At 38.7% G+C, this 13,314-nt stretch overlaps 1 protein-coding gene across 4 annotated transcripts in view; it reads right to left on the bottom strand.

The window, feature by feature from the left end:
- Nucleotides 1-4,260: 4,260 nt before the first annotated feature.
- garnl3 (GTPase activating Rap/RanGAP domain like 3) overlaps nucleotides 4,261-13,314 on the bottom strand; it is a 100,465-nt gene continuing 91,411 nt past the window's right edge. For all 4 annotated transcript variants that reach the window (XM_053617684.1, XM_053617685.1, XM_053617687.1 and 1 more), the window contains 3 exons: nucleotides 10,362-10,580; nucleotides 10,003-10,120; nucleotides 4,261-6,396 (listed from right to left, as the gene is read on the bottom strand). In XM_053617684.1, coding sequence (XP_053473659.1) covers nucleotides 6,246-6,396; nucleotides 10,003-10,120; nucleotides 10,362-10,580 — 488 coding nt within the window. In that variant the 3' untranslated portion in view covers nucleotides 4,261-6,245. The remainder of the gene's footprint in view (nucleotides 6,397-10,002; nucleotides 10,121-10,361; nucleotides 10,581-13,314) is intronic.

Below are 13,314 nucleotides of genomic sequence, written 5' to 3'. Positions count from 1 at the left end.
TTATCATGCTACAGCATACAAAAACATCCCATACAATTATGTGCTTCCAAATTTATGGCAACAGTTTGGGGAAGGCCCACATAGGACCCCTTGGTGATGAGGTTGATTGAACCTCCACTTCCACACTTGGCACTTTGGATCATGATGCAGGACAGTTCTCGTTTAGTTTAATTTTGGACCAACACCAGTTATGGTTGGCTTAGTTGACACTGCTAAGGGCATGCAAAACAACCCTGTGCAAATTGCTCTATGTACTAGGGTCAGTGTTTGGGCCTGTGGCCAAAGAAGCCCAAGAGAAGAGAATCCAATTCTCAGACTCTAAAGACTTAACAAAACAAAATAGAATGGACATACCCTCATCACTCGGGAACACAGCTCCTTTCACGGACAGACATTTCAAACTAGAGTCTTACTCTGCCTTCACTAGAGCAGAGGGCATAAACAAAAGTGTATGGCCATACTCCTGACTGGAGGAGACCATATGATCCAGCACAGGAAGGCTTAATTCAAGAGCATCAAGCCCCAGCGCGTTGCAGACATTACCGTGCCTTACCAGTTAGGAAGTCTGCTATGGCTGGCTCCAGGTGCCGCTAAGGGCATATGCAGGTTTTTATAAAATATTGATATTTATTCATTAATAATTGTTAATAATAACAGTTGTGGTACCCATCTTATTCACAAAGTTGCATTCTTATAACAGTACAATAGCTACCATTCTTTTTAGGCTTTAGAGTTTACACACAATTGCTGTTCCATCATGTTATAAGTTCACACTGGTACCATGTGCATACATGTTAATGTTCTGACTACACTAAAACATCTCAAAAACCTGGATGTAATACAAAAATCCTACGTACCTTGTACTGAAAGATTATTAGTATGCATAAATTATATTTGATATGTGTCCTGGAAATACCTGTGATGAAATGTTTAAATCCACCCCACCAAAATTTCCAGCCAAAATTCGTCAGCTCCAGAGAGACACGACACTGTTAAAATGATCAAGGGCTTTAATAGCAATACACAGGCTTGCAACTGATACATATGAAGCAATATTGTTATGTTAGTTTAGGGGAAATATGGGTTGACTATAATATTTATAAAATGTGAACACTACTGCATACACATGTCATTGTCATGTTTCTTTTTGTTAATGTTATTAAAACTTTATTCAGTTAAGTTGTTTTCTGCTGTATTTAATGCAACATCAGATTGAGTGGTGTTTGGCTCTTGTGGACCAGCAGTTGCAGTCAAACAATGAAAATAAAAACCCTTATCAAATAACTTTTTTTCTTTCTTTCTTTCTTTTTTAAGCAAAACTACATTTATGGCACCACAGCATTTGGTACTTGAGACTTCATTTTTGCCTACATAACTGCACTGAGTCTTCACCTACATGTATAATGCTTGATGAGCTTGAAGAATGCAGAGCAAGGAATGTGAGACCACACTTCAACACAGAATCTCTCCAAATTCTTCAGGGTCCTAGGTCTTCTCTTGTAGATTAGACTCTACTAGTGCTTCAGCTCACCTGTTTTCAGTGGGGTTTAAGTCAAGGGACTGGGATGGCCATGTCAAAGGCCTGATTCTGTGGTCATTGAACCATTTTTGTGTGCATTTGGAGGTAACTTCTGGATTATTGACTTGCTAGAAGATCCAACCATGACCCAAGATGTAGCTTCTTGGTAGAGGGAGGTAAAGTTTCATTTAAAATCTCATGATACTTCATACCCATGATGCTATTTATTCTAAACAAGGTTCTCATGGTTATTGAAGAAAAAAACCGCTCCATAACAGATCCTTCACCATACCAAAGAGTTGGGACTGTTTTCTGTATAGCCATCCTTCTTTTACATCAAACCTACCTTGAGTGTTTGCCAGAAAGCTATTTTTGTCATATTTGACCACAGAAGCCAGTTCCAGTAGCATATAGCAAACAGCAGGTGCTTATGCTTGTAGTTTGATGAAAGAAAAGGTGAATTACAGCTCAAGTGGTGGTAAACGTCTTACTTAAAGCATCATACGTACCTTTCAGGTGGCTATTTTTTTTTTAATAGCCATGCATATATCATATATTCAAATGATGTAATATAAATATTGACAGCAATGGAACTCATCATGGATGACAGCTTAAAGGTTCCTAAACACTCTTTTAAGGTGAGCTTAAGTCATAGATTGATGCGATTGATGGGGAAGTAAAAACACTAAGAAAAACATACAGTACATTTTGTATATAGTCTTTTCACAAATTGTCTCTTGTTGAAACCGTGAACTGATTTAACAGGGCTGATGTTTTACATAACAGTACACGTAACTTTTCCTTTGTGATTTCTTTTTCTTTACTATTCTCATGTACAGTGCATCCGGAAAGTATTTTCCTCAAAATTCTACAAACAATACCCCATAATGACAACGTGAAAGAAGTTTGTTTGAAATCTTTGCAAATGTATTAAAACTGAAAAAGCACATGTACATAAGTATTCACAGCCTTTGCTCAATACTTTGTTGAAGCACCTTTGGCACCAATTACAGCCTCAAGTCTTTTTGAGTATGATGCTACAAGTTGGCACACCTTTTTTTTTTTTTTTTTTTGCCAGTTTCTCCCATTCTTCTTTGCAGGACCTCTCAAGCTCCATCAGGTTGGATGGGGAGCATCGGTGCATAGCCATTTTCAGATCTCTCCAGAGATGTTCAATTGGGTTCAAGTCTGGGCTCTGGCTGGGCCACTCAAAGACGTTCACAGAGTTGTCCTGTAGCCACTCCTTTGTTATCTTGGCTGTGTGCTTAGGGTCGTTGTCTTGTTGGAAGATGAACCTTCGCCCCAGTCTGAGGTCCAGAGCGCTCTGGAGCAGGTTTTCATCAAGGATGTCTCTGTACATTGCTGCATTCATCTTTCCCTCGATCCTGACTAGTCTCCCAGTTCCTGCCACTGAAAAACATCCCCACAGCATGATGCTGCCACCACCATGCTCCACTGTAGGGATGGTATTGGCCAGGTGATGAGTGGTGCCTGGTTTCCTCCAGACATGACGCTTGCCATTCAGGCCATCAGACCAGATAATTTTGTTTCTCATGGTCTGAGAGTCTTTCAGGTGCCTTTTGGCAAACTCCAGCAGGCTATCATGTGCCTTTTACTGAGGGGTGGCTTCCGTCTGGCCACTCTACCATACAGGCCTGATTGGTGGAGTGCTGCAGAGATGGTTGTTCTTCTGGAAGGTTCTCCTCTCTCCACAGACACGCTGGAGCTCTGTCAGTGACCATCGGGTTTTTGGTCACCTCCCTGATTAAGGCCCTTCTCCCCCGATCGCTCAGTTTGGCCGGGCGGCCAACTCTAGGAAGAGTCCTGGTGGTTCCAAACTTCTTCCATTTACGGATGATGGAGGCCACTGTGCTCATTGGGACCTTCAATGCTGCAGAAATGTTTCTGTACCCTTCCCCAGATCTGTGCCTCGATACAATCCTGTCTCGGAGGTCTACAGACAGTTCCTTGGACTTCATGGCTTGGTTTGTGCTCTGACATGCATTGTTAACTGTGGGACCTTATATAGACAAGTGTGTGCCTTTCCAAATCATGCCCAATCAACTGAATTTACCACAGGTGGACTCCAATCACGTTGTAGAAACATCTCAAGGATGGTCAGTGGAAACAGGATGCACCTGAGCTCAATTTTGAGTGTCATGGCAAAGTCTGTGAATACTTATGTACATGTGCTTTTTTGTTTTTTATTTTTAATCAATTTGCAAAGATTTCAAACAAACTTCTTTCACGTCGTCATTATGGGGTATTGTTTGTAGAATTTTGAGAAAATAATGAATTGAATCCATTTTGGAATAAGGCTGTAACATAACAAAATGTGCAAAAAGTGAAGCGCTGTGAATACTTTCCAGATGCACTGTACATTTTGTTATTGCATATTCTGATAAGTGTTGTGGTATATTCAAATGTATTAACAGCAGTAAAATACTTGCTTAAGACCAGCACATTTTATTTTCTGTCTAAACGTACGTTTACCAGAACCAGGCCCAATAAAAAATATTGCTGATGCATACTTTAATATGAAAAGAATGACCTATTATGAAAAATCAGGTAAACATGAAACAAGTCGATATTCAGGGCAAACCTGCATCTCTCCATAGACTTGAAGTGGTTTACAATCAGATGCATTTAATTTATATATATATAATAATATAATATATATATTTCCAGTCACTAACATCAACAAATAAACTGCAACGTTTAGTTATACCACTACAGTCGAGTGCCACAAATTTCATAAATATTTATTTAATATCAATGAACAATACGAACTACAGCAGTGATCTACAGCACTTGCCCAAATAATAATAGTAGTAGTAATAATAATAATATTAATAATAATAATAGGTTTGTTTGAGGCCACATCTGAAACACAACCATTTACAAGTAGTACTTGGCATTAAAAACAATGGCAATACAATTTTTAAGACACTTGGTGTTTTTTTTTCTCTTTTTTTTCTTTTTTGTCTTTTAATTTCAATATCAACAACAGTTTCAGTGACAGTCTAAACAGTTAATATTGATTCAAATACAAAAACCACTGCGAAAACAACGAAGATCGAGCAAACAGAGGGACAGGAGGCAAAGAGAACAAAAACGTAAAATTATAAACATCTTCCGTGAGTCACCAGCACCACACAATCCTTTCAACAGGTGATAATAAAAACTGCAGTGCGACGATAATATACTGAAAATCTGAATTTGCAAAAAGTAGTCCCACATTTTCACTTTTCAATCAGGCTGCTACTAGTGTTGGATAATGGTTCTTGACGCATATACAGTGTCAGAGAAAATTTAGTTAGAGAGGGCATGCATTTAGCATAATATGATGCCATAAACTGTCTTTCTCTATCTTATATGCCAAAATTTTCATCTCCCATCTCAATGTGTGAGATGGGACATAAATATCTAGGTTAATATTTCACTATCAGCTACTTTACTCCCTCTTTGGCCTATTAAATTAGAACTTAATCTGCAGTCTGTAGTCCAACCTTTAGCTGACATTTATATTAATTATTCCATTCTATGTAAACTGTCTATGACTTGTGAAGGTATCAAATCCTAATTCTAATGTTTCAGTATACAAAATCCCTTTTTAGTTTGTAATATGATTTAAGGGAGGCATGCAGGTGTTTGGGAGCCCTTTTAATCCAGAGGCAAAAACTTCTTTTTTTTTTTTTTTTTTGAGTGCACTTACATAGTATTACATTAGGCATCAAGAGCCGAGGCGCATGTGCTAATTAAACAAAGCTTGTTGTGTCCACTTAATGGAACAGCTATAGGAAGTGTAGCTACTTGCCTCTTGGGAAATGTAATCCATGTCCAGTCTGATTTAATGCAGTTGCTGGGAGTTGTAGGAAAATGGCACTTGTGGGAGATTTCTGCCCTGTTTGCCAAAGGTGTGCAGGTCACGGTTGTTTTGCTTGGGTGTAGCATAACATTTAATTTACCTATATTCTTTATTAAACTTTCATCACTAAATATATTTAGAAAGAATATTTATTTGTATTTTGTGTATATATGTATCTTAATGTGTGCAGCCACAGCCTGAGATGTATATATAGTTTATTATTTTTTAAACTCTGAAATAATTACAAGGTGCAATTGACAGATAAATCACTTAAATCACAACATGATTTAAAATAGATAATCTGACATAGGTGCTTCAGATTTACATTCGGGCTTGGTTGCTATGCTATGCTTTGGATCATATCCTTTGACCTGGAAATATAAGCTATGACCTTAAGTCTTCCATGGCTACATTATCATTAAGTGAATCTGACAAGTTCTGTGTCATCAAAACCTGATTGCGGTCCTGTGACTTACTTCAGAAGGGAGGAGGTCTTTTAAAATTCTTATCCCAGAGCTCATCTGCTTTTTCTTTTCCTTACAGCATTTTGATATTATGACTGTTGGTAAGTTCAGCTTGAGTCTCACTGAACAAGACAGACAGAAACACACACACACACACACACACGCACATACACAAGTGTGTTGAAACTTTCCTATCACACTGGTTATTGTAAACTCACTCAGGTGCAAAGCTTTGTGGTTCCATTTCCACATCACATAGTGTAGATGAGGACAAAAGTAAAAAATAAAATCCAAATAATAAAATGTAAAAAAACAAACAAAAAAACAACAACAAACAAATAGAGCGCAGGTTGGGTTGAGGAGGGGCTACAAGAGACACACTGTAGGATTGTCATCACTTCAGGTCCAGGATGTCCTCCTCGAAAGATGCAGAGAGCGTTAAAGTGCTGGTCAGGGGTGGGCTGCCCTCATGAGGCTCCGCCTCTGAGCCAGAGGAACAATGCCGTTGAATGTCAATGTCACCATCAACACACTCCAACCCGACTCTGGTGGATTAGATAGATCCTGTTACAAAAATTTTATATACATGCTATATACAAAATGACTCCTTATTTTATATCCAGAGTCTTATGTTCGGCACATACACTTATGTAGAAGCACATCTCAGATTTTTAAAGGTCTACCTGTGTTAACTGTCATGGCCCCCAGGGGCAGTTCCACCGTGGGCCACTAAAGGGCACCCTTACTGTCTTTATAGGACTTCTTCTGTTGTCTACCTTATTTCCTGTACTTATCATGCTCATGGGTGGTGTTGTTTTTTTTAATTCGTTACCCTACCCTATTAGTTCTGTGTTCTTCCTTTAGTTACTGGAGCATTGCATTCAGGTTATGTTTGTGTTTCGATTGCATTTGCTATAGTTTGTACTAGGTATAGTCTATTTTGATAGTTTAAGTATTTCTAGCCTTGTTTATTTAGTATTGCTTAGTTTCTGGTTGTCCTGTTTTTTTTTCTGTCCCGGTGTTTGTTTCTCTGAGTTTTGGTTCCCTAATAAAAGAAGTTCTGCATATGCATCCACCGCTTCATGTCATGACACATCTACATAATTAAATCTACATACTCATATGATCTATTTTTATTTGTTTTCTGCAAAGAACATCTGATTTAAATAAATTAAATAAATAAAGTTCATATATATATAAATTAAATGTTATTATACACTTACAAATTCAGTCTCAGTACAAGTGACTCCATGTGGCAGCATAATACAAAAAAGTCATGCAGATACAGGTGGAAGCTTCATTACACATCAAACCAGAATGAGGCAAAAATCTCAGTCACTGATTGCAATGACTTTGAACCGTGGCATGGTTGTTAGTGCCAGAAAAACTGGTTTGAGTATTTCAGATAATGCTGATCTCCAGGGATTTTCAGACACAACAATCTCTGGAGTTTAAACAGAATGGTTCGAAAAACAAGAAAACATACAGCGAGTGTCAGTTCTGGTGGAAATGACTTGATGAAAGAAATCAGTGGAGAATGGCCAGACTGGTTTAAGCTGACAGGAAGGCTATGGTAACTCAAATAACCACACTGTATAGCTGTGATGAGCTTAAAAGCATCTATGAACATACAACACGTCCAACAGATCAGGTTCCATTCCTGTCAGACAAGACCTGCAATCTGTGACTGTACCTGAGCTTATTCCTCTCCAATGCCAGGTCAATCACACACAAAATGGATGATATGGAGCTACTGATAGCCAACAACAACTCCCTACGTGACTGTTGTGTGATTATAACAACTGAGACCTGGCTACACTTCAGGGATCCCTGACGCTGCTGTACAGTTAGCAAGCCGCTCGCTACACCGCAGGGACCACACCAGAGATTCCGGTAAGAGCAGAGGTGGAGGACTTTGCATGTATGTACACAATGACTCACAAAGCCGCATCATAGAGAGCCATTGTTCACTTGATATTGAGACTCCTGACAGTCATATATAGACCCTTTTACCTGCCACGAGCTAACAGCAATTGTTATTACTGCTGTTTACATTCCACCCGATGCTCAGCACAGCTCTCATCTACTTGCACATTATTATTAGCAAACATCAGATGGCCTATCCAGATGGAGTTCATATCATAGGTGATTACTTTAATTAGCTTGTTTAAAGACTGTACTTTCATAATTTCCACAATATGTGAAATGTGTCACCAGAGGAAGAAATACACTTGATCATGTGTATTCAAATATCAAGCATGGCTATAGAGCTGTGCCCCTCCCATATCTGGGCCTATCTGACCATATCTCACTGTTCCTTGTCCCAGCCTATATTCCCCTCAGGAAACAGATAAAGGCAACCACTAAAATTATTAAAACCTGGCCTGAGGGTACACTATTCCAACTGCAAGACTGCTTGGCAAGGACTGAATAAGACTTATTTAAACACCAGGACCTGGCAGAATATACACAAACTGTTCTGTTCTGCATTGCCAGCTGTACTGTCATCGTCACTGAGGAGAAGCGCATCCGGGTCTTTCCAATCCAGAAATCCTGGATGATGTCAGAAGTCTATACTCTCCTCAGAGCTCGTGATATTGCCTTCAAATCAGGTGACAAGGCTCTTTATAGTACCGCGAGAGCAAACCTTCTATCGCTCTGCTATAGAGAGTGTTTTAACATACTGACTCACAGTGTGGTATGGAGGCTGCTCAGAAGCTGACAAAAAAGCTCTACAGAGGGTCATAAACACAGCAGAGAACATCAGTGGGTGCCTTCTCCCCTCACTAGAGGACACTGCAAACACCCTCTACCTATCCAGTGCAAAAACATTGTCAAGGACTCTTCTCACCCCGGTCACTACCTGTTTGCCCTCCTGCCCTCAGGAAGGTGATACAGGGCAATTAAAATGCGCACTGCCAGATTCTAGGAACAGTTTCTATCCAAAAGCCATCCAGTCCCTAAACTAAGGGCTGTTTGCACTATTTATATACGAGACTGATCACTGTGGACTGTACAATAACTGTGTGAAACCCTCAATTTTGCACTTTCTTATTTTACCTGCTGCATTTAGGTTTATGTGCTTTGTGAATGTAATTGTGTGGTTTACATGTGTGTATGTATTGTGGCACTGCTGAGCAGTTTCTGAAATTTCACTGTATTTCAATGCAATGACAATAAAGGTTTCTATTCTATTCTCTATGTAGCCTATTCACTGAGCATGAATAGGGGTGTGTGTGTGTGTGTGTCTGTGGGAACAGATGTCCAGCCCTGTGTGTTGAGAGGATGAACTTAAATAACTTTATGCAATGAATCTACACAACATAGCCCATCATTTTGTATTGGGAGGAAAAATCCATATAGTTTTCAAAATTATTTACAAATTCCTGGAAGGCCGAAGAGTGCCAAAACAAACAGCATCACGAAGACCAAGGAGCTATGTATTAATCAGGTTTAGTTGGGGATGGGGAAATAAGTTTACATCCCTAGACAACCATTCATTTTACAGTGTGGGGAGGGAGCACTAGTACAGAATGAGGTCATCAGCTAATATTGCACCAAATGAAGAGCAAGATAGTTTGCATGTTCACCCATGTATCACTTATTCACTGATACTTAAAGGTGTAATAGTCAATATTTTTCATTTCTTACGCATAAAAAATAATGTGGAAAATTATGTAGAAATGCTAAAAAATTATAGTTTAAGCCAAGTGGATTACATAGCTGGGAAAAAAAAACACTTTGGAAATGTGCCTTTTGGTCTGGAACCTTTCTGTGTATTTGGATCGGCTGCATGTCAGTCATTTTATATACATGCCCCCAAAGCCCCTTCACTTCTTCATAAATTATCATGGGGAAAAGTTGCATGTTTATAGAGTTATAACTTGGTTTTCAAGCAGTTGAATGTCCGAGTGCACTTGAAAGCGATGTAATGGCAATCCTTGCTGAACAACCTTGAACCACCATGAGGTTTGGGGCAGAGTTTTGTGTACATAGGGCAGGCTCAACGAGTAAATAATCATTTAAATCTTATTTAACTCCACCAATTAACCATTAGACACATACTTTTCACAAATCGTACCTAATATACCTGTAAGTCACAGGTGGGGAGTTGTTTTCGATTCAGCCATTATCTCAGGGATTTAACTTACTGCTCAGTGCTTGCGATCCCTGCCGGTCTCCTTTTCTCTTCCTCCTTTGTTTTCCTGCTTGTCTTCCTCTGTTTCATGGAGAAACTGTCTGACTTGCTGCTAGGTTCTTCAGCTAAACCTGGAACAAGGACAGAGGATCAAACAAACTTACCACACATAGAGAACCACATGTAGCACGTACTGAGCACGCATACCTCTAACACAAGTGTTTGACTGCTTTATTATTAAATAAAACAAAAGCTAAAATGGTTGTCTGGTAAAAATCCTGACTGTTTGCCCAGAACCCAAACCACTAATATTGCAGATATTTACCTAGAGACACACACACACACACACACACACACACACAGAGACCTCACCCAGCAGTTCTTTCCTTGTTCGGCTGGCGATCTCTTTGATCTCCATGCGAGACAATGAGAGAGATGGTGTGGTCGAGATCACGGAGGTGGGGCCTATCACACCAGGTACTGCACCCATAAGCATCTTACTGACTAATGGAGATTTAAGCGGCCTCTCTATGCTTCGCCCCACTAGGTTACAGAGTGGGATCTTATAGATGTGTTTGGACGGAGCTTCGCCTGGAATAAGAAGAGAACAAAAGAGAGAAAAATTCAGGACATTAGATGTTGCAATTCCCTCTTCACTGGCACTTCAGCAAAAGTTTTGAAACTGAATGTGTTCAAAATTCAGCTGTACAAAGTAAACAAAGTATTATTTCTACATTCCCTTCAATCCTTTACACTGTTAGACTGGCTTCCTGTTTTGACAAGCTTTTATCCAGTTCTTTCTTTAAAAGTTTTCTTGTTTAAAGTAAAAATAAATAAATAAATAACTACCTGTTCACCAAACACATTAACATTGTCCAAACCCTACAGCCTAGCCATAATACCATTTTAATAAAGCTATAATGTTGATTTAATTTTGTATCTTGACATGGTTCTGCAACCTTATTACCACTAGAGGTCACTACTAGCCAAGTCTTTTTTGAGGAAGTCAAAGTACATGCACTAAAAAGCCATTAACTTAAATAAGAAAATTATACCCACCAATTACAAAAAAAGAAGAAGAAAAAAAAGAAATGATAACCAAATTATACTACATTCACTGAAAATGAACAGCTTGACCTGCAAGAGCCAAAAACAGTCTTGTCATACAGTGACATATCACCAATACTCCCGATTATACAATACTGTATGAGTCAAAGAAATATAAGCATGCAAAGGTGCATGCGTTTATGGGTACACTACACAAACCAAGACACACACATAAAAACGGCTTGGTTCATCCTAAAGAGAACAAAAATGGTCAGGAACAGATCATGACCTTAGTCTTATACAGTCAGCTCCAGGATTTCTTATGAACAGAACATAAACTGAGTGTTTACTAAAAAAAAACTAAACTTGAAGTGGTCACATATGATTTCCTGTTTCACTGGGGTATATATGAGGTACAGAGGCAAAACATCAGCATGGGGAGAATTAGAGAATATACACATGAAATGAGACAAAAGTGGACCTTACCTTCATAAATAAGGATGCCTATAAAAAAAAATAGCTACACACTAGAAAATGCCCATATCCATTGTTAAGGCAATAATTAAGAAGTTTAAAACAGCCAGCTCTGAACCTGCCTGGAAGAGGACAGGTATTTTACCAACTCCTAGTAAGGAAGATGGTTAGGCAAATATTTCTTATTTATCATGGGTTGGAGATTTGCAGAATGATGTTCTCGGTCATGAAGTCTCTGTGTCTACTGTCACAGTAACTCTGAATGCTACCCCACACTGCCAGCAGAGGTCACCATCTCCTGGGTACTAGTCTAGTTCCCTCATTCACCTGTGGATTACTTCCTGATTCATCTAGACATTCAGGCATTCCACACAGTAGTTGCAAAACAGGACATTTTTCACATTTTTTTTTTACTCATCTTTACCAAGGATACCTCGAATTCTGGAGTAGACTGTAGGTTCTCGATGATATATTGGGCATCAAAGTTTCAACATTTCTGTATTTCTCAAAATGCTATAATAGTGTAATACACCTTATAGTGCAATCGAGCCTACATTTTAAAAATGTGTTTTAAATGTACATGAACAATACATACATTTAGAAAGTAGTTTTTTTGAATATGTAGAAAACACATCATTGTGTAGAGATGAATAGCGTTTTGTGCAGCAAGCATTCAGGAGGTTTAGCAGAATTAAATACATTTAAAAGCTTTTTTGCTTTGTCCCGTGTGCCATGACAATGACTACGTTTTATATGGACAGCAGTAATCTAATTATTGACCTTATTCTGAATAAGACAATATTCTGAATAAGGTGTTTACATGAGTTGCTTTAGATTATTCCTTTCATGTTCCTGTTTTACATGTTATAGAACATAGATCGGTTAACGGCACACGTCATTACGTCCCCACGCCAGGCCGTCTGACGTTCCCTCCAGAATTTCACGTATCGACATACAGTTCATCTTCGTTATGGACCGTATACAGTTTTGGGTGTTTCAGTTTTAATTTTACGAACGCTTCAAGTGCAGTTAATTATTTGTCATGCTATACGTGCAAATAGACAACTGCTTGAAGCCGTGGGCTGCGTCCCAAACTGCGTACTTACCTACTATATAGTAGCTGAGATACATGTATTTCGCCTACTATATAGTAGGTAAGTACGTGGTTTCGGACGCAGCCGTGCTCTCTCATTTGTCGTCAAACAGTTGAGCACTGCCGTGTGTGTACATGTACATTTTCCTGTTGCAAAATGCGGTGAAAACTCCCACACGACGTTAATAGTGTGATTAAGGTGTGTACGTGTCTGTAATGCATGTCGATAATGCGACTAAAATAGGAATACTCCACACGTTTTAATTCCATTTGTGTTTACTTCAAGTATGACTTTAATCGGATTCAGGTAATTAAAAATGGCTCTTTACATGCTAGTTTCTTAATCAGAGTATCATCTTAATCGGGTTAATATCGGATTATTGTTGTCCATGTAAACGCTTTAGGTGCTGATTTTTTGACCAATTTTTTGACCAATATGGCATCTAGAACCTGAAAATGAACTAAGGTCATGTGGTAATACTGCCATTCTCTTAACACATGCACAGGCGAAGAAGAATCCCTCCTAATTTGACAAATAAAGACATCTAAAAACCTATATGAAACATATCAGGACAGGGTCAATACAAAAAGGATATTAAATATATTAGGACAGGGTCAATACTGAAAAAAAGCTTGAGTTGTTTGGTATTCAGTGTTTTAAACATTTTCCACCAATTAGAATAATAATAATAATAATAATAGTAATAATGT

Source organism: Ictalurus furcatus, chromosome 28 (assembly GCF_023375685.1).
Source record: "Ictalurus furcatus strain D&B chromosome 28, Billie_1.0, whole genome shotgun sequence".
NCBI classification, from domain to species: Eukaryota; Metazoa; Chordata; class Actinopteri; order Siluriformes; family Ictaluridae; genus Ictalurus; species Ictalurus furcatus.
The sequence above is the reverse complement of the archived record's forward strand: the minus strand, read 5'-3'. Positions and strand labels throughout refer to the sequence as shown.